The 19016-nt window shown below is 39.6% G+C and overlaps 1 protein-coding gene across 1 annotated transcript in view; it reads right to left on the reverse strand.

Moving 5' to 3' along the window:
* The window catches only part of LOC145410375 (protein Hook homolog 3-like), a 200823-nt gene that overhangs the window by 7679 nt on the left and 174128 nt on the right, over positions 1 to 19016 (reverse strand). Inside the window, exons 13-14 of the mRNA XM_080280527.1 lie at positions 4032 to 4213; positions 1335 to 1540 (exon numbers count right to left, since the gene is read on the reverse strand). Of these exons, the coding sequence (XP_080136653.1) occupies positions 1335 to 1540; positions 4032 to 4213 (388 nt within the window). The remainder of the gene's footprint in view (positions 1 to 1334; positions 1541 to 4031; positions 4214 to 19016) is intronic.

A 19016-nucleotide genomic window follows, 5' to 3' on the forward strand; every position in this document is an offset into this window, starting at 1 on the left:
GTCAGCTCTTGTTACAGTTCAGCATTCAAGATAAGGAGTGGAATTTTAGGTACAGTAAACATATATATATATATATATATATATATATATATATGTCATCATCATCATCAGCCATAACTAGTCCACTGCTGAACAAAGGCCTCCCCCAACCTTTTCCACGAACTCCTTGACTGAGCCACTCTTTGCCACGTTTTCCCTGCAAATTTCTCTATCTCATCTCTTCATATACATACATACATATCTATATCTATATATATATATATACACAGGTATATATATATATATATATATATATATTATACAGAGAGAGAGAGAGAGAGAAATTCAGAAAGAATCTTTCATTCATTCATCATCCAATCCTAAAATGCCCCATGAGGAGCGTAGGAGTCCGGGGCTAGGCAAGTTGGTCCTGACATTTAAGATGAGAGTGACCAGCCTCACCCATCCCTGAGTGGCAATATGTGAGCAATAAACCCCAATCATTCCTTGGATATAAACCTTCACCGGCTCAATCCGACTGGAGTGCCAAAATTACTCACTAAAACACCAGGTGCCAAAATTTGATTATATGGTTACCACCCAGTATAGTAAATGGTTTCCTAGTGTACAGGAAACCATTTGGCTTGTCACTCAGTGTAGAGTCACCCACAGGCAGAAGGAGGAGGAAAGATTGATGGAAAGAAAGACAAAAGGAGGAGTGTAAAGTCACCCATGGGCAGAAGGACAAGGAAAGAATGAAGGAGAGAAAGACAGAAGAGGATGGAAGGAAAGAAATATGGAGGAGAGGAAAGGGCAGACACCTGAGAGTAGCACTACATCGAGTGAGTGGATGGTTAGCACCCGTATCTACCACTCAATTCTGAAATAAACATGACTAAAACAAAAAATTAGCTCTCTTCTGTTTTACCTGTAAGCTATAAATGACAAAAAAGCTGCATCATGATATAGCTTACTTATTAAGATCTGTAGAAAGGCCATTAAGAATATGAATACTACTAAAACATAGAAAAATTAGTTCACTTCAAATTTACCTTGATACTGACAATAGTGGAGTGGAGGTTGGAGAGGTAAGAGATGTGAGCAAAACAAATTATGAACAGGAATATGATCAACAGCCATATACCTATTTATCACAGTCTGAAATGTGTAAGAACTACAAAATTAAACAAATGATGTATACCAGAATGCTAACTTAGGACAACACTTGGATGAATTTGTATTTTTTGTAGGGTAATTATTATTATTTTCTTCTCTACATGTGAGGCTCTCATACTATCATTTGGGTATATGGCTGTCAGATGCAGAAAAAAACTATCTCGCTTCTCCTGTTTTACCTCCATGTTATCAATGATTCTCTCCTTCTCATGTATTGTGGAACGGAGGTTGGAGAGGTCTGGGACAAGAGCAGGGTTGTGCTTGGGGTCCAGGGTCTTGATGACAGATTTGGCTTTTCCTAAGTATTTCTTATAGCGTTCCTCCATTGCTCCCATTTCGCTCTCCTTCTTGCTCAGACTCTCTTCTAAGCTCCTAACACGCTCCGCTGTCACAAGATTGTGTTTTGAAAGATCGAGTAACAAATTAGTTTTGGCACGAGTTTGGTACTTTCATATCACATAGATTGTATATAACTGTATTTTCAAAAGTACACTCCATAAGTCAGTTTTAAAGCTACTATAATAAAGGAAGTGCTTATCAGTATCCTAATTACTGTACATAACCTGCCTATAAGATAGTCATTACATTACACTAAGGAGCAGTTTGAGATATGCAAGTCTTCCTCATTCAACTAAATACATCCAGCATCAGTAGGCTATAGTAATACTGTATGACAATGTGGTGCAGATTTCTAGCAGACTCCTCAGTATGATGATATACTGTTTGTTTTATTCTTGTTGCCAACTAGTAGTAGTAGTAGTAGTTGTTCCCTAGGCAGTCTGGCCGAACAGCCCCGAGTCCCTTAGGAAGGCCATGGCCGAGACTGGGCTTTCCCACAGAGCTCTCAAAGAGTGCATGTTGTGTTGTTGGCGTAGGTGATTGTGTGCAATGCAGTCTTCCATAATGTGCTTAATAGTATGGGGTGCTGTGTTGCATCCTGGACAGGCATCAGCGACGGAGTCATCCAGCCTCTTCTGGTAGCTTAAAAGGGCTGGATGGTGCCCACATCTCAGCCTGACCAGGTGGACCCTGTCCTCACGAGGAAGATAGGATTCAGAAGGGTGGATGTCAGGAGGCCGTGCATTCAGCTGTGTGATGTCTTTAAGTGACTGAATGGAGCGGCGAGTGATCTGAGTGTGGATATGCTTCTGGAAGCTGGTCTGAGGTGGGCGAGGGGGGAGAGATGACAGTATTTGTGTATGGTATCGTGTGCTGGGTGTTGTTTTGATGTTCCTTGGTGTGGGTGGATGTGCTGCCATGTACTGTAGTGGATGTTGTGGGTTTGTGGAGGCTGCAGCAAGAAACTGGGTGCCTCTCATGTCTAGGTGATCCTTGACCTTGAGGACTTTGGTTTCTTGATGTAGGTGGTCTGTGGGTGTAGTAGCTGTGCTGCCTATGATTATTTTTAGGGCCTTGTTCTGTATGGTCTGTAGAGTGTTGTAGTGTGTTTTGGTCAGGTTAGAAGCCCAGCCAGGGCTTGCATAATTCATCACTGAACGTATGTATTGTTTGTATACTGTGGTGGTGGTTTCTTTGTTGTGTCCGAATGTTGTATGGGCAAGTGACCTCAAAGCATTGAGTCTTGGTGTTATTTTATTTTTAATGTTTGTGATGAGTTGTTTGAATGACACTGATGTATTGTATGTTACACCAAGGATTTTGGGGGGGTGTGTGTGTGTGGTAGTGGAGTGTTGTTTATGGTGAGGTGTGGGATGCGACTGTGTTCTGCTGTCCAGTTTGTGAGAAGAGTAACTGTAGATTTGGCTGGGACTATTTTGAGCCTGTTTGTGGTGAACCATTCGTGTAGTGTGTTGAGGTAAGGTTGAATGATGTGTGCAGCTGTGTTTGAGTTTTGGTGTGTACATGTGTTATATCATCTGCATAGGAAGCTATGTGTATCTATGGTGTGTGGGGTGTGGGTATGTCGTGCATGTATAGATTAAAGGGTGTAGGAGACAAAACAGATCCTTGGGGGATGCCGTTTGTGAAGTTTCTGATGTTAGAAGACTTACCGGCAAATGTTACGTGTGCACATCTGCCTGCTAAGAAGTTTGCCTGCTAAGTAGTTTGCCAGCCATCTTTTTGTGTTATTGTGCATGTTTGTGTTGAGTATTTTGTTTGTGAGGTTGTGGCGGGGGATGGCATCAAAAGCTTTGCTAATGTCTAGTGTGATTAGGAGAGTTCTGTGTGGTGGCCTAGCTGAATTTATGCCATCGAAAACGCTCTGTGTAAGGTCTGTAAGAAGGGTGTTTGTGGAGTGTAGTGGCCTAAAGCCATGTTGTAACTGGGCTAGGGGAATGTGAGGTGTGACTAGTTGTAGTATCAGTCGTTCAGTGACTTTAGAGGGGGTGCAGAGGAGTGTGATGGGGCGATGTGAGGAGGGTAACATGGGGTTTTTGTTGGGTTTAGGGATAGTGATGATATTGCCATGCTTCCAGATGTTGGGTATTATGTTGTGTGAGTAGCTGTACTTTGATATGTTGGTGAGTGCTTGTATGCCTTGTGGTCCTAGGTGTTTAAGGTGAATGTTGCTTATGTTGTCTGGTCCACAGGCAGATGAGTGCTTGAGGTTGTTAATGATGTGCTTCGTCTGGTTGTAAGTGAAAGGTGCGTAGTCTGGGTCTGTGGGGAACTGTCTCTTTCGTCTGATGATACGTCGGTCTTCCCGATGGGGGGTTAGATGGCCGACCTGTTGCCAACTAGTTATATTATTTGGCTTTGCAAATATCTTTCATACTGACAGAGTTCAGTCAAGATCATTTATATCATACCTCTACTGTACGAAGTTCTCCTGATTGAAAAATAGCTTAAAGGTAACATGAATAAATTAAAAAGTTGTCAACATAACAAAGGCATTAAGTAAATGAATAACTCACTTTGCTCAGCCAGCTTCCTCTCCAGTTCAGTGATTTTCTTGGCGTCACCACCACCACTCCCTGCTGCTCCCAGTCGAGCTGCTGAGCCCAAGTCCGAGGAAGATGAGCCAGTAGCAGCTACAGATGCAACTCGGGCATCATCTAGCTCACTCTCAAGCTCCATGATACGATGGTTGAGTTGCCTGTCGGGTGAGTGAGGGATGTAGGGACCAGAAGCAAGGCTACCACAGTCCAGGACACTGTAGATGACTAGACTACTCCCCTTGGTGGCATTACATGATCAAAAACCTTCAGTTGGGATCAAGCATATGCAAGGCCATCACTCCAAATGGGGTATCCTAACCACTTAACCACCAGATATGGATATAAGCTTGAATGAATGTGAAGAGATAGACATATTTAAGCAATTTATGATGGAAGGAGGAAAGATAGGAAGGATCAAAGACACTATCAAGTTCTGTGGGGCAAGTGAAAATTGCTTTACAAACTGAGAAGAGAATGTGTGCATGGAAAATGAAGAGGAGATATGAAAATAGAATATACAACATAAAGGATGGAAAGAAGGGAGAAAATAAAAGAGGCTGAGTTGTCTATCAAGTGAGAGAGGGGTACATGGAGAGAATACGAGGTGAGCACTGATGAAAATGAAGACTGAGAGCAGTAATAGTAATATCCAATTCTATTTTACCCTGTTAAGGCACTAAGGCTCCAAGCTACAGAAATGTGACCAGAATTATACAAAAGGAGGTTTACCCGACATGAAGGATAGAGAGATGGGAGCGATCAAAATTGATATGAAATGTCACTCTCACAGCAGGTTGCAGAGGTTGAGTTCTCTGTGGAGTATGCAAGCACTACTGTATTCGGTGTTCCCATTTCAAAGTGCAGGGGCCCAAGGCTGGGTTATAGTAGTCAAATATAATTACGAATATATGACAGGCTACTTCCCATTGTGGCATTATAGTGCATGACTGAAAAACCTCCAGTGACGTCTTGGTGACCAAACCTACATGTGACTGCCACTTAAACAAGGGCATTGTAGTCACTACAAAAGACCACTAGATGCAGAGGTGAGCTTAAGTTAAACTGGTAAGAGGAAGATTTGAAAAAGATCAAGATGAAAAGGGATGTTCCAAGATTCAGGATGGAGGGATAAAAAGATACAAGACAGGCCACTCTAAATCCTTTTCATCAAGTGATCTATTTCTATTTTATTTTTGCTATCTTCAGATAATTTATTCAGCTTTTGGATAAACTTGCTGAACTGGTGAAGACATTTTCTGCCTGCATTAATCCCTTCACTAATATGGAGCTCAAATATAATGGAAAAAAAAAAATCTGGCAGCAGCAAGTATAAATGATAAAATATGTCCTCTGGTCGATGGCGTTAAGCTCAATGTGCAGGAGATGGAATGACTAAGAGGAAAATGTGTGGTACTATCATGAGAAATTCACCAGCAGTCTCCTGTCTTGTCATTCAGTGTAGAAGTCACCTGTAGGCAGCAGGAAGAGGAAAGAAAGAAGGAAAGAAAGATGAGGGAGTGTAAAGTCATGCCTAAGCAGAAGGAAGAGGAAAGAATGAAGGAAAGAAAGACAGAAGAGGAAGGAGGGAAGAGAGGAAAGGTCAGACACCCAAAGCAGCATTTCATCAAGTGAATGGATGATGGGCGCCCCCAACTTTCAAACTTTTGATCGTGATAATACTGTGCTGTACTTTACCACGAGAACCCTTGCAATTAATTAAACTAAATAGTGGAACGTAAACACAGATTTAAGATTAAAGGAATGATACAGTTGTTACAACAGAATAACAAGAAGGGACAGAGAAGTTATGTTAAACACAAGCAGGATCCATGGAAGTAATAAAAAAAAAAAAAAAAAAAAAAAAAAAAAAATAAGATGACCAAGGAAGGATGTAAAGCTTCAACATTTGCCTTAATCCTTTTAATCCAATGACACTCTTTAAAGTTATTCTAACTACCTCCAGATGATTCATTCCCTTTCTGAAAGATTCTTTGAACTGAAGGGGTTAAATATAGCCTAAATCAACTCCTTCCAAACATGAGTTGAATATGCTGTTGAATAAAATTGTCTGAGGGTAACAGGAATAGAAAACAGGTTATCAAAATGAAGGGGTTAATTGTGAGTTTGCTCTAATTACCCTCTGCTGTTCAGAATCTAATGTACGACAATTCATGGACTATTAAAGGCTGACAAATGAAACCCATTTACCTCTTCAGTCAGATAATGCCTTTTTTAAAATCTTATTCTGACTAATGCCAGATGATTTTTAATAGCTCTGGAAATAACACTCTAACTGAAAACACTGTCTCCACTAATCCATCCATTTAGATGAGGAATTGTTTACCTTGTTCTGGCCAATACCAGTTTCATTCACCTTAGAAGTGGCCTAAATTACAGAGGTGGTTGTCCAATTATGGCAAAATCACAACCTCTTCAATCCGATGATGCATTGTATCAGTAGCACGAATATCACGAAAAAGTACATCATTGGACTGACAGGACTAAGTTCACTAGTTTTCTTATATATATATATTTTTCCTGCTGAAAGTATTTACATTAACAGATTAATAACAGGCAATGAAGAAAAACACTTAGATTTTACACTCAGTAACAAGTTCAGGGTTGAAATCAGGTTTATCTTATTCAATAGGCCAAAGATGGACAGAATCAGTTTTGTCGGTCAACTCTCAATGTATTGTGCAAGACTCACTTTTAATACCTTGGCAGACTTCATTTCCTTTCTAAATATCTCTCATTAAATAACCTATGTTCTGTCTCTTATACCCTGCAAAACAATACTTTTTATAATTTTCTCCTGTTGTGAACTGTACACTCCATTAGTGTATAAAAAAACTTACCACCAATCTACAGCAAAATTTCTTCCACACAATACGTACCTGTACACAGCTTGGGTCCTCCCCCTGGACAACCAATGACATACTGCTGAGAGCCACCACATTTCATCAGGCAAAAGCTAATGTGCTAAATTGCAACAAGAACTCATAAGGCGGTGTAGGATGGTGCTGGATCAGAGTTACTAAAGAGTTTACATACACACAGACAAACCCTTCAGGTGTAAGGCACTTTTTATCCATTACTCTAACCCTTCAGTCACATGATGTTATCTTTGAATTTTGCTACTTCAATATGTTTTTATTCAGCTTATGAAACATCTCTCATGCCAGATGGGTTAATGAAGGTTGTATCAAATTTCTTCACTTCAAAGCCACTCCCAAGATGTGTAAATGCATTTGACAGTAGACAGAATAAAGTACATAATACATCATTGTAGTGAAGTGGCTAAGATACCCAAATGACTGTGCTTACAGCTTGGTTCACTGATCAAGTGGTGTGTGAGATACACTTTAAAAACGAATATGATAAAGTGTCTGTATGCTATGTGAAGATAATAAAGATCACACTGTACTACCTACAAATCTGTACTAAAAAGAGAAGATCAAGCTAAATAATAAATATGTGTCTTGTACTTTCATATCAAATTAGTGTTTAAAATCCAAACAGGCATGCTTTACATGTCACCGCATCACCTGCTGATTTTAATCATGATATCAACACATTTGAGCTTAAATTCCATCCGCATCCTGCAAATATTGCATATACAGTAATAAACCAAAGAAAAGATCACTATGCAGTACTGTACTTTTCATATGGTATTTTTTAAATGCAAAAAAAACAACAACCAAAGGCTTAGATCTGAACAAAAAAGCTAAATTCAAGATCCATTTTTCTTAAATGTCTGGACACACTGCATTTAAAAGACTGAGTTAATGTAATAAAAATATGCATTTCATATTTACATGTGGCTATTCAATCGCAACAGCCTCTTCATATTGTATTTTGATGTATGAGAATTAATTTTAGTTGTCCAGTTAAAATCAACAAATATAATGCAACAAATTTCACATATGTTAACACAAAGTAAGGAAAATATCACATGGAAAAACATCAAATTACCTGAATTAAAGTCCCATGAAAAATATTAATGACAGAAACTAGGTAAGGATGATGGTTATGACTGGGTTTTCAGGGAAAAAAAAAAAAAAAAACACTGTGGATGACACTTTGCAAGCTGTATGATGCCTTGTATAAGCTGCACCCTCCACCAGAGAGCATAATGCTGTTCATGCACCACACAGGTTAAGGTGCTGATAATGAGCAACTGAAGTGATGAAGGAAGGAAGGAACTTGAGAAAAAGGGAAGAGATGACTGTGATACGAAAGTGGCGAAACGTAGGAAAAAGGAACTGAATACACGCTTGTGAAGTGATAAATAAATAAATTACTGAATCAATAAATCAATGAAAGAATGAAAGGAAGCAAGGAAGAAAGGAAAAAAGAAAAAGATGGAACAATGAAGAAAAAACAATTAATGAGGGACAGAATGTATAAAAAAAAGGGGGGCGAGGGGAAAGGATAGTGAAAAGAGAGAAAATAGAGTATGGAAGATGCAATTAAGGAAAGAAGTCAAAAATTATTTAAGGGAAGTAGGAAAGAACACTGTGTGTGTGTGTGTGTGTGTGTGTAATTATATAATTCACCGGGTCGGTCAGGATCACTTGATGGTCGTGATCGTCAGCTTTTACCCTCTCGGAAGGGAGCTGAGAGCTCATATAGTCCGATCTAAGGGCAAGGCTGTGACCTTCACACAAGCACACACCCGTCCCCTTGCTCAAGGGGGACAGTAACCACCCACTTCGTCAGTGAAACTTTTCGCAACCTGAGCAAGGCGTGAACTCCCGTCCACCAGTTGGCAAGCGAGAACGTTATCACAGCACCAGCGAGTGTAATTCACCGGGTTGGTCAGGATCACTTGATGGTCATGATCGTCAGATTTTTACCCTCCCGGAAGGGAGCTGAGAGCTCATATAGTCCGATCTAAGGGCAAGGCTGTGACCTTCACACACGCACACACCCGTCCCCTTGCTCAAGGGGGACAGTAACCACCCACTTCGTCAGTGAAACTTTTCGCAACCTGAGCGAGGTGCGAACTCCCGTCCATCAGTTGGCAAGCGAGAACGTTACCACTGCACCAGCGAGTGTGTGTGTGTGTGTGTGTGTGTGTGTGTGTGTGTGTGTGTGTGTGTGTGTGTGTGTAAGTTTGGAATGCTGTGGAAAAAAAATAGAGGAACAGAAGGAAGCAAAATAATCAGTGCAAAAAAAATGAAATAAAAGTGAGAAACATAATGTGAGGATGGAAGGGAAAATGTGGAAGACAGCAGTGCCACATAAAATAAACACTGAAAAGTCTCTTCCATGTGAATATATCATACATAAGAAACCACATCAGTAATACAGGAAAGAAGAAAAACTAAAAAAAAAAGAAGAAGTAATGATACAATAGAGAAGTGAAAGGAAACTATACCTAGTGAACATCCGTACAAACTAATGATGCCCAAACTACAGAAAAAAAAATGAAAATTTTAAGGGTTTCACAATCTAAATTCCAAGCTACACTACTACACCTATACAGTTCAAAGATGTTCACTTGGTACAAAAGAAAAAGGTCCATAAAGCAATGAGGCAGTGACACTAATAACTTTAATCAGGTAGTCATCAGGGGCAAGAGCTGTGAAAGACAGGGCTGGAGATACTATTGAGATGAACCCAGAGACTAAACATCTGACAAGAGAGAAAGGAGAAAGAAAGATAGAAAAATATGAAAACATATTTGTTAGGCCATACACATGCCATTACGAATAACAGTAAGCAGGATATCATCATAAGTAGGGATATAAAGTTACTGGTAGGTAATGTAAGTAGTACAAAAATGGAACTTCTGTTGTAAGTGCATTATGAAGTGAATGAAGAATGAATATTGAACACGCGGTATGAGAGTGAGATACTAGATCAAGAGGAAGGTTATGGAATACATGTTGAAAAGGTGGCAGGGGCTGTTAACGAGCAGGAACAGAAATGTCTGAAGTTCTTTCTGTTATGACCAACTTTTCATGGCAGTGGGATAAAAAAAAAAAAAAAAAAAAAAAAAGTAGGTTGATACACATATACAACTTGCAAGAAGAGACTGACAATAAAAATGCATGTAACAGACATATTCAGAGACCACTAGGGAAGATCATTTTGGTAAACAAATGGTAAGCAAGATGACAGACATATTGACTCAACAAAGTGACTGTTGGTACATACTTTAAAGACTGACAGATACAGATTAAGAATGTCAGAAATATTTTAAGGAGATTAGTTTGGTAGAGGAATTGTAAGCATGAGACAGATACATAAACAGGGCAGGAGGATTATATAAGTTTGCAGCAAGACAGCTAGATTAAGACAGGTAGGGGGAAAAAAAAAAAAAAAAAAAGCAGTAAGTGCATACGAGAAGCCTCTACCACCACAACCACACACACCCCAGCAAGACTCAAGCCCAAGCAACCCGCAAGACAAACGACGCTAAGAGGGGACTCTGAAATAAAACAACTCGAGTCAAATACCACTGTCAGTCTGTATTTCTCTCTCTCTCTCTCTCTCTCTCTCTCTGTACAGTACTAAATACTAAACTTAACTAATAAATATATGATTATAAAAAAAGGAATGGATAAAAAAAAAAAAAAAAAAGGGAGAAACAAATGCAAAACCACAGCAGTTGCCCATGCCGCAAACTGGCCCCATTTTCTGAATCGTTTTCTCTATCAGTTGTGTATGTTTTGGAAGTGGAGGAGGAAACTACAGTAGTTTGGATTTATGAAAATGTATCAGTGTATGATATGTTCCATATTTACTTCATATTTTTCAGGACAGCAAATACTCAGTTTTCATCGGAGGAAAATTGAGGATGCAAGACGAGATTAATTTGCCAGGATTGCTTAGGCTTGTAGTCACTGACCCTCAACACCACACTGCACTCACCACCATGCTCAGCTCACAACAAACTGTCACCATAGTAACCCAGAATTGGCCAGAAATTGTGCAAACAGCTTTTCACTGGTGCATGGGAGATTCAAAGAAAAACCTTGATTCATTTCAATACTAAAGAAATGGGGGTGCTGGTGACGAATCACTGTGCATAACTGAGAAAGATGAAACAAGGAACACATATCAATAAAGAACTCCACAATCTGAAATTCTGCATATATTAAATGGCAAAATTTTGTACAATACCATCAAAAGTCCTTTCATGTTCATTCTGCTCACAGAAAGGAAACATCTGGCTAAATACTTCAGTTCTTAAAGCAGTTTCACAGTACATACCAAAACAGCTGTCATCATACTTTAGCATGTTGACTATAAAAGATGACTGGAACTACAAAATTATGAAACTGATGTTAGCATTAGACTATACCTGTAAAACAACATACAGTACATGCTAAGAAACTGCAAAATTTTATGAAACAACATCTGTCATTTAATAGCAACTTCCTCCTTAGTTTGATTTGATAGTGGTGTATGGAAGCATGGCAAAGAACTATACAATCTGTTTTGGCCATGGGTGGTTAGAGTCTGTTAAAACACAGAGGTACACAATAATCTAAAGAGCACTATGTTAATCTGTTGTGAGCAGACATATGCGATGAGTACAGAAGTGAGCTCAGTCTTGACTCAGCTCGAGAAATCAGAGGAGCACAACTGAACTGGGAAACTGAAATTGCAACACCTTCTCTGTCCTCAGCTCGCAACACTTCATATTCCATACTCCTGGGCTGACATGGAGAACAGAGTTCAGATGAAGAACCTGAACTTTAAACAGCAAAACTATACTCTAATTATGAAACACACACAGCACACATATTCCTTGAGTCAAGTTGGGTCATATTTTGGGGGGATATTACACATTTTCATATAGTGCAGAATAATATACATGAATGGCAACATTGCATCTACATATATATATATACATATACTGTATATACACACATATACACACAAGACAGCTGAGTATGAAATATAGTGCATGTACTGCGAGCTGGGCAAAGACTGGGAGTGCAGCTTCAGGTATGGTGGTGTGTATATGTGGGTACATAGAAGGAGGGGAGGAAAAAAGTGGAGAGGAGAAAAGAGGGAGGGAGAGAAAAGAGGAGATATGGGGAAAAAAGGAAACTGTGAAGCAGAGGGCAGAAAGTGAAGAGGGGAATGGTGGACTGAGAGGGGAAAAAGGGGAGGAGATATGATGGGAGGAGAAAAGAAGATATGAGGAGTGGTGATGGCAGGAGGGAGAAAGTGACATATGGGATAGCGATCGTGGAAAGAACTACAGCAGAGAAGAGAGTGAGAGGCAACAGGAAAAAAGTGAGATGGAAGTAACAAGAAAGACAGGTGAAGGAAACCCAACATATGAGAAAGTGGGGAAGAGGTAACAGAGAAAACAAGTGCATGACAAAAAGAAGGGTGTGAGAGGAAACAGGAAAAAAAAATGCAGTGAGGTAACAGGAAAGGATGTAAGTGAGAAACAGATGAGACAACAAAATCTGAAAGAAAACTGGATAGTAGGGAAAGAGGTAAAGAAACAGCTGGGAAGAAGGAATTGTAATAACTTAAGATCTGTGATAAGAGTTAGGTTAGAGTGAAAATAAAGAGTAAAAATAGAGAGTGAAATTGAGGTAAACGATGGCTGAGAGGGAATTAAAGAAATATAAACAAAATGTAGTTGTCCTGAGTACGAGACATGAGAGCCTGAGTAATGTAAAATAAGTAAAAACAGGGTACATGGGTGTATGAAAACAAAAGAGTAAAAAGATAGAAAAAAAAAAAAAAAAAAAAAAAAAAAAAAGAAGAAGAAGAAGAAGAAGAAAAAAAAAGAGTCTGTGTGAGGCAAAACAAATAAGAGAGGTGGTGATTAACAAGGTGTACTATGGTAAGTCATGGTGGGGGCAGTTTGGGGCTCACACATGCAACCACTGACAACCATGCAACACCACACAATAATATTACTCCTCGTGTTTGGAGCCACTCCTTGCGCTAGTGTGCAATGTTATCGACATAAATAAACATGTAGGCACAGCTTATCCTCAATTACCAATTTACATTGATGGAAATCCTCCTGCAAAATATTCCAAGCTTTCATTAACTGCGCCATTCAGAGGATGTATTAGTTTAGTATATTCTTGCTACCTTCAGACAATTATATTCATCTAGGGAGTTCATTATCTCTTACTGGTGAAGATGATATCAAAGGCTTTATCTAACCCCTCCCATCTGAAAAGTATTTCCCTGAGCTGACTAAAATTGTCAAAAGATGGCAAGAATAAAACAAATACAAATAAGACATCCCCAGGCTCAATGGGTTAAACATGAGAAGAAAATTGCCATTTCATATCTTAATTCCCTTCCACATACAGTGCACTGACAAATCGGCACTCAGAAACAGAAACATCAAGTTGATTATATAATTTGGCAGGCACAAACACAGCACAAGGCAGTTTCATGTTTCAGTTGTCTGGTGCTGATACAACAATTTTCTAGCAAATCAATTTAATTTATGCACTCAATGCGTTAGAAGCATTGTTCTATATGGAAGCTAACATTCAAGTATGTGTCTGTATTAAGTCTCTTTAAAAGATTATCCTTACAGTTTATAGTTTACTTAGTATGATCTCCTTGCACCCTCCTCATAACTGTATGGCAGTGTTCTGGAGCTAGGGCTGTGTCTGACGTAGAATAATTTATCTAAAATATCCTGTACACTTAATGAAAAAAGTATTGGAACATATTCTTCACAAAACAATCTGACAATATAGGCAAAGGATACACTACAGCTAAATATCTGTCGGTCTTACCCCTACAGGCCAAGTGGTAGGTGGTGCTGATCATCACTCACTCAACTGATATAGGGCTGCCTACTGCTTTTTTCACTTTTCTCACTCTATCTCTGTATCTGCCCTCTTCTCTTCCTACTTCTCCCTATCCTTCCTGTCACTTCTTATTACTCTTCTTTCCACTTCAGGTGGATCAACACTTGAGTGACATGCCTAACAGTTTCCTGTGATCCAGGAAACCATTTACAAAGCTGGGTGTAACCACATAACTAAATTACAGGGTGAAGTGGGGCCTACAATGAAACCCCTGTTAACTAGGTGGAACAATGCAAATGTGGCATCCATCCAGGAACCAAAATGGTGAGGCACTGTCAGCCACATGGGAACATCAGTTCACTGCATAGGACAGCCCTGCAGAGACAGCTGCTTGCCTGCAGTTGATGGGTCAGCTTGGCAGACTGACTGGGGTTGATCAACAACAACCTCCACAGGCTATTAATCTCTGTTTTCATAAGGATGCAATTGCTGATGATATTTTATATCTTAACCATACTAAGTTTTGTTATTAACACCCTAGGGTGGGAAAGGAGGTCCGGTTGATGATGATGACATTCAACTAACAAGTGATTAATTTTCCTTGGACCTTATGAGCTGTACTGATCATTTAGGATATCATCAAACCCCTCCTGCCTGATAATTTTTTGATCTTGTGCACAGCTACTTTGTGCTGTCTTATTTCTTTCTTTGAGTCCCTCTCCCCCTCCAAGTGATGTAAAGCTACTACTGTAAAGTGCTGTGCTTCAGAGATGAAGTATAATCATATCCACCCTCCAAAAGCATTCCAAACAATAACATCAACTGAGGAGAAAGCATCCACAACAACATTCCTATGACAAACTACGTTGAACTTACAGTGTCTTTGATTACTAGTTACACAATGCCACATTTCTGACAGAAAACTGATACATAAAACAAATAATAAATACAGGAAACGATTAAATCTATTAGTAAGTGGGAACTATGACAAAAGAAACTATGTCTTCTAGAATTCTTCATAAGAACTGTGAAACTACATATATCACAGAATATCAAGTGTGCCTCATATAATATGACGGCAACACTGCACCAAAATTCCAATAATAACGCCATTTAACCATAATGGCTGCCAAACACACCTGCAGTACTATACCAGAATATAAAAGTAATGATTCCTTACGTTAACTCTCTCATGGTCATGTTTTCTGTAATACTTTTTTCCTGCTAGCCTGAGATAATTTCGTTCAGCTACAAGTTACTGTAATCACAGGAGTTTAAGAATGTTCAAACTTTTACCATTAATCATATCATGGTTGGAACAACTTTTGCATCCTGTTCCAGCTAATGCCAGACAGTGAATCATAACTGCCTGAGAGTATTAATCTATTATCATTTTGTGCCCTACTTTATTGATATCACCTAACACTATTCTATACTGTATCTCTCACTCTCTCGAAATCCAAAAACAGGTAACCTAAGAATAAATGCAAAGAGAAGTCATCCTCCTACAAGGGCTACAGAAATTGGCATTTTGTAATCTGAGGTATGTTTTTGTTACACAAACATAGATTATCGTGCAAGATGAAGTCATTGTGATATACCTGATAATTTCTCTGTACCATACTTCTTCTTTAAGCAAGCTGTGGTACAAGTATAAAATGGCACAAATAAAATTTGAATATTATAATTCAAAAAAGGTACTGAGAGTCTGAAGACAAAACTAGACCAGAACACAGCCAGGGACAGTGTGTGTGTGTGTGTGTGTGTGTGTGTGTGTGTGTAATTCACCGGGTCGGTCAGGATCACTGGATGGTCGTGATTGTCAGCTTTTACCCTCCCGGAAGGGAGCTGAGAGCTCATATAGTCCGATCTAAGGGCAAGGCTGTGACCTTCACACATGCACACACCCGTCCCCTTGCTCAAGGGGGACAGTAACCACCCACTTCGTCAGTGAAACTTTTCGCAACCTGAGCGAGGCGCGAACTCCCGTCCACCAGTTGGCAAGCGGGAACGTTACCACTGCACCAGCGAGCGGTGTGTGTGTGTGTGTGTGTGTGTGTGTGTGTGTGTGTGTGTGTGTGTGTGTTTTCACCACTGAGGGTTGCAGGATACGTGAGAAAACTTTGTTCATATATTTGGAAGTCTCTCAGTTGATGGCAATATCTCAGTCAAAAGGCTGTTTTCCAAAATATGTGGTAGAGTTTAGATACTGTGCAGCTTTACAAAAGTAAAAATATTTCACACCTTTTGTACCTTTACATTAATAACACATAGTTAAGACAAAACTGGAATGTATGATTAAAGCTGCACAATACATTTACTTAGACAGAGGTTGCCTAATATTAGCACTAGAGTGCAAGGTCATAAAATACCCTAAGGCAAACATCATCCTCTTGAAAAGACACACAGCACACAGGAGTGACTTGGGGTCACATTCCTGTCAGCTTAGGAGGCTCTCCTAGCAAACTCTTCCTTAACTCTCTACTTCTACATACTGATATTTTGTTGTAACATACACTGTTTATGTACTGTAATCCTTGTCAGTATTAAAAGGACATAAGTAATTTACAAGAGAATAATATCATGCAATATGCAAAAACAAATCCCAAAGAAAGAGGTGCTGGACAGCCACCTAAACTAACAAGAATGCAGGAACTACTGAGCAGCATTCATAAATGACACACCACATTTCAGTCTAACTCCTGCTGTCACTCACCTTTCCTGTTATTGGTAACATACTTCTGATGGAGGATATGACATGGATCATGACAATAACTGTCATAAAACCTTGTCATGCTATCAAAACATCAAAATTACAACAGCTACCATCCTGCAGTATGTCATTTATGAATGACCCTTAATCCAGATTCTTTGGGGGGGGGGGACTCATGCTTGACAAAAAATAATAATACAAACAGGGAACTTAAACACTACAGCAAAATACAAAACATTGGCTATCCTCCTAACATTAGGGAGTGCTCCTGTTGGTAAAGAGGCTTTCTAGCACTTTCTCTTTAATGTTTATTTGGCACATTACACTTTAATATACTCTTTTAGGTTATTTATTTCCATTAAAGATATAGTTTGCCTCAGTAATACAACAGTAACTGCCAAATCACAGCATACCCCCACCTCAATGCCTAGAGCTCTGAGGCTGGGCTGCTGTTGTCCATTTAAGGGTACACAACCAACCTACTTCCCTTGATGGCATTACATGATTGCAAAACTTCCAGTCTTCTTAGGGATCACACCTACGCAAGGCCATAACTCTGACTAGGCTGTTCCAATCACCAGATTCCTTGAGGATAAAAGGATGTAATATGCAAAATAAATCACTTAGGAAAACGTGCTTCAGTCTCCCATGCCAACAGGACTATATCCCTCTCACTCTACAAGCAGTGGCTCAAGCGCACACAAGCTAAGGGTAACTAGTATAATGGATTGCACAAGCTTCACACTGAGGAGGCCATGCCCACCTCTGCCTTGCCTTCTGCAGGGGGTGTCAGCAACTTAAAAATACAACAAACTAACTGCTTGTATAAAATACTTACAGAGCTATCCTTTCCACTTTTATGATCTTACTTAGGTAGCTACAAACTACCTGGCAGCCAAAGACATAGTGGTAACAGCCAGTTTCACTTTATCCCCTATGATGTGACCATCCTTCTTCTCGTCATGGCATTATGAGATTAAAAAGAATCTTCCTGTCACCTTGTGCACAGCTATCACATTAACTGGAGTATTCTAACCACCTGAATACCAGGCATCCTACATAATTACAATTTAACACAATTTAGATACTGTGGATTGTTATAAATAAACGTAGGGTAATGCACACCGAGACTAGCCCCTACAGAAGACGCAGCATACAGTGTGTGATGAGCGACATTAACTCTATAGTTTGGCACAATACTGCAGTTCCACCTCTAACCTAAGGCATGTATGTATGTATATGCACAAGAGCACCACATCATCCGGGGTTGGGGTACACGCCACACCTCGGGTCATATTATCACCGGCTTGAAAGGCTCTCTAGCACACCTTTCCTCACATTTAATTTTTGTTTCTACTGTATTAATATGAAATGGTAAGTCAATCCCATTTTACCCACATTAGTGGTAAGTGATGTTGACCATCATCCATGTACTTGATGTAGTGTTGCCTGCTTCTTCCTTTACCTTTATCATTCTGTTTCTATGTCTGCCCACCTCTCTTCCTACTTCTCCCTCTCTCCTTTCTGTCACTTTTTATAACTCTTCTTTCCACTTCAGGTTGCTCTACACTCACTGACAAGTCTAATTGTTTCCTGTAACCTAGGGAAACATTTGCAATACTGGGTGGGAACCATATAACCAGATCACAAGGTGAAGTGGAGCCTACTCCGGTGCTCCTGTTAACTGGCTGGAGGCATAAATGTAGCATCTACCCAGGAATCAAAGCTCCACACTTTTCCCAGTGCCTTGCCACAGCAAGGCACTGTCAACCACATGGGAATATTTATTCATTGCATGGGATGGCCCTGCAGGGGAGGCTGCTTACCTGTGGTTGATGGGTCTGCTCAGCAAGACAGACTGGGGCTGATCAACAACAACAATTCCCTTAAAGAAATAGGGCCTGAGGACAGTACATTAAGGGTAGATGACCAGCCTTCTTTTCCATGCCATTTCATGGCAGAAAAAACCTGCTGCCATGCAAACCCATACATAGCCATCCCATTTTTACCACTAGATCATGATGTGCCATAAGCAATATATAGCAAAATAAATACCTGTGGAAGTGATGACAGACAACCTCCAAAGCCGATGAGAATACAACCCCTTGACTAGTTGCCCGGGTGGGGTAAATGCATTTGTTCGCAATTTTGTCTACCTATGTCATGCACGTAGGATTCTAATTGAGATCTTAATTTCTAATTATTTTTTTCTTTCTCAGCTTTGGCTAACTTGAATTCAACTACTGTACACAGTGTATGTACAAATGACTTTCCAGATGAAGCACAGGACCAAAATCTGAATAAGTTAAATTTATATATATACTTACTGTTTATCAATGCTAACTATAATAAATGCATTTTTGGGTACTGAATATTCAGGAAGAGAGGAATGTCAAACTGGTACTTAAACTCCCCATGATACTTAACACTGCACTTGAAGCACTTTCATGCTATTACGCAAGAGTTTTCCTAATCGTGCATCACTTT

Source organism: Coenobita brevimanus, chromosome 85 (genome assembly GCF_032717465.1).
Source record: "Coenobita brevimanus isolate Jiangsu-jjx chromosome 85, ASM3271746v2, whole genome shotgun sequence".
In the NCBI taxonomy this organism is placed as follows: domain Eukaryota; kingdom Metazoa; phylum Arthropoda; class Malacostraca; order Decapoda; family Coenobitidae; genus Coenobita; species Coenobita brevimanus.